This window comes from Asparagus officinalis, chromosome 8, assembly GCF_001876935.1.
Source record: "Asparagus officinalis chromosome 8, Aspof.V1, whole genome shotgun sequence".
In the NCBI taxonomy this organism is placed as follows: domain Eukaryota; kingdom Viridiplantae; phylum Streptophyta; class Magnoliopsida; order Asparagales; family Asparagaceae; genus Asparagus; species Asparagus officinalis.
Window position 1 is genome coordinate 79,368,318 of NC_033801.1, and position 1,892 is coordinate 79,370,209.

The 1,892-nt window shown below is 33.5% G+C and overlaps 1 protein-coding gene across 1 annotated transcript in view; it reads left to right on the forward strand.

Annotated features, from left to right (window-relative positions):
* LOC109819481 (cytochrome P450 CYP72A219-like) overlaps positions 1-825 on the forward strand; it is a 14,431-nt gene extending 13,606 nt beyond the window's left edge. The window contains exon 5 of the mRNA XM_020385215.1: positions 227-825. Coding sequence (XP_020240804.1) covers positions 227-652 — 426 coding nt within the window. The 3' untranslated portion in view covers positions 653-825. The remainder of the gene's footprint in view (positions 1-226) is intronic.

Here is a 1,892-nt window from a genome sequence, read left to right on the forward strand (position 1 = left end):
CGGCGGCGGCTAGGGTTTTGGTGGAGGCTCTGATACCAACTAGAATTATATGAGAAACCCTAATTCATTGCTGAGATAACTTGGGCTTATATAGGCCCCTACAACACACAACTTACAAATAAGTCCCTATATATTACTAATATGTCAACAGTATACATAGGAACACCCCTGCACCTCTAATTTCTCTCACATTTCATGAATATTGGCTTCGTAACTCTTGTTGCAGGTTAACATGATATTGCTTGAAGTCTTACGGTTATATCCACCGTTAACTGCTCAGTATCGACACACTTACAACAAAACGAGACTGGGGGGGATTTTACTTCCTGCAGGCGTTGATATTATGTTACCAACACTCGCTATACATCATGACTCCAAACTTTGGGGAAAAGACGCAGAAGAGTTCAACCCGGAGAGATTCTCAAAGGGAGTCACAAAGGCTACAAACAACCATTCTTCATATTTCCCTTTTGGCTGGGGACCGAAAAACTGCATTGGGCAGAATTTTGCAATGATAGAAGCAAAGACATCTCTGGCAATGATATTGCAGCATTTTTCCTTTGAACTGTCACCCTCCTATGTGCACTCTCCCGTTAGTAATATTACCATTCAACCGCAGTATGGAGCTCCAATCATCCTTCATCAACTATGAGGTTTTCTGGATGTAAAGCTATTTCTATTGTGCTTGATATCTTTGAGTAAAATAGGCAATAAGCTAAGTCTATTTTTACTTGGTAGAAGCTGATTCTCAAGTTATTCATCATTTTGTCAATATGAGAAACTCAGAACTGATATTATATATTGATCATGTTGTTAGTTGTTACAGATAGCTTTGAGAGATCAGTATCGCTTTAAGATGTTCAAAGAAAGAAGAAATCTTCTAGAGATAAATATTGCTGTAAGAAGATCTCGCGAAGACACATTGTAGAAAGAAAATAGAAAGATACTATCATGAGCTGTGCAAAACTATAAAACATAAAATATTTTTTTTAGTAGCAGGAACCATGACGAGCATGAAGGAGGGTAGAGCTAAAATTATAAGTTCTATTGAAACATGTACCATCACCAACTGAGATCTTCTGTACACCACATGTATTTACACCATGGTAAGAAACATAAAAGCACCAGCGATAAATGAGGACATCACACTGAAATATGCCATTTATGGATTTAACTGCATTGGTTCGTTGTACTGAGGTACTGAATCCATGTTATCGGTCACCTTAAGGGGGGGTTAGTCATCTAGAACTTAAAACTAGAACTGGGATAATTTGTGGGATAAATTTTTAAGGTGTTAGTCACATAGAACTAGAAAATGAGATATTTTTTTATAGTGTTAGTCAAGTAGAACTCTAATAAAACTAGAATTGGGATAATGGTACAAAATTATCCTACTTTTTTTCATTTTTCTATAAAAAATGAGAGTTCTAGTCTCTCAAATTATTCCAAGTTTTAGCTTGGAACTAGGTGGTAAAAAACTAGAACTCATATTTATTTTGTTATTTTTTATTTTTTATATTTTTTTTATCTTTACTTCTTTCCTATTATGGTTATCACCATTAGACCATCATAATAATAATAATTGTCAATATCTTATAGTCTAACGAAAAGTTATTTAATAGTAAAGAATATTCTTGTAAGCAATTATAAATCAATAATAGTAAGTTTAAAATACATAAATAATATTTATATCTTTAAAATGTATAAATATATATTTCATGATTATAAAAATTTATCCCACGTTATTTTATCAAAATATACCGCTTCACAAAATTGTTCCTATTTATCCCACTAAAATATCCCACTAGCAAAAAATTATTCCGCTTTAACAATTATCCCAATTTGCATTAAAATATCCCAATTGACTAACACCCCCTAAGAGTGCTCACCTT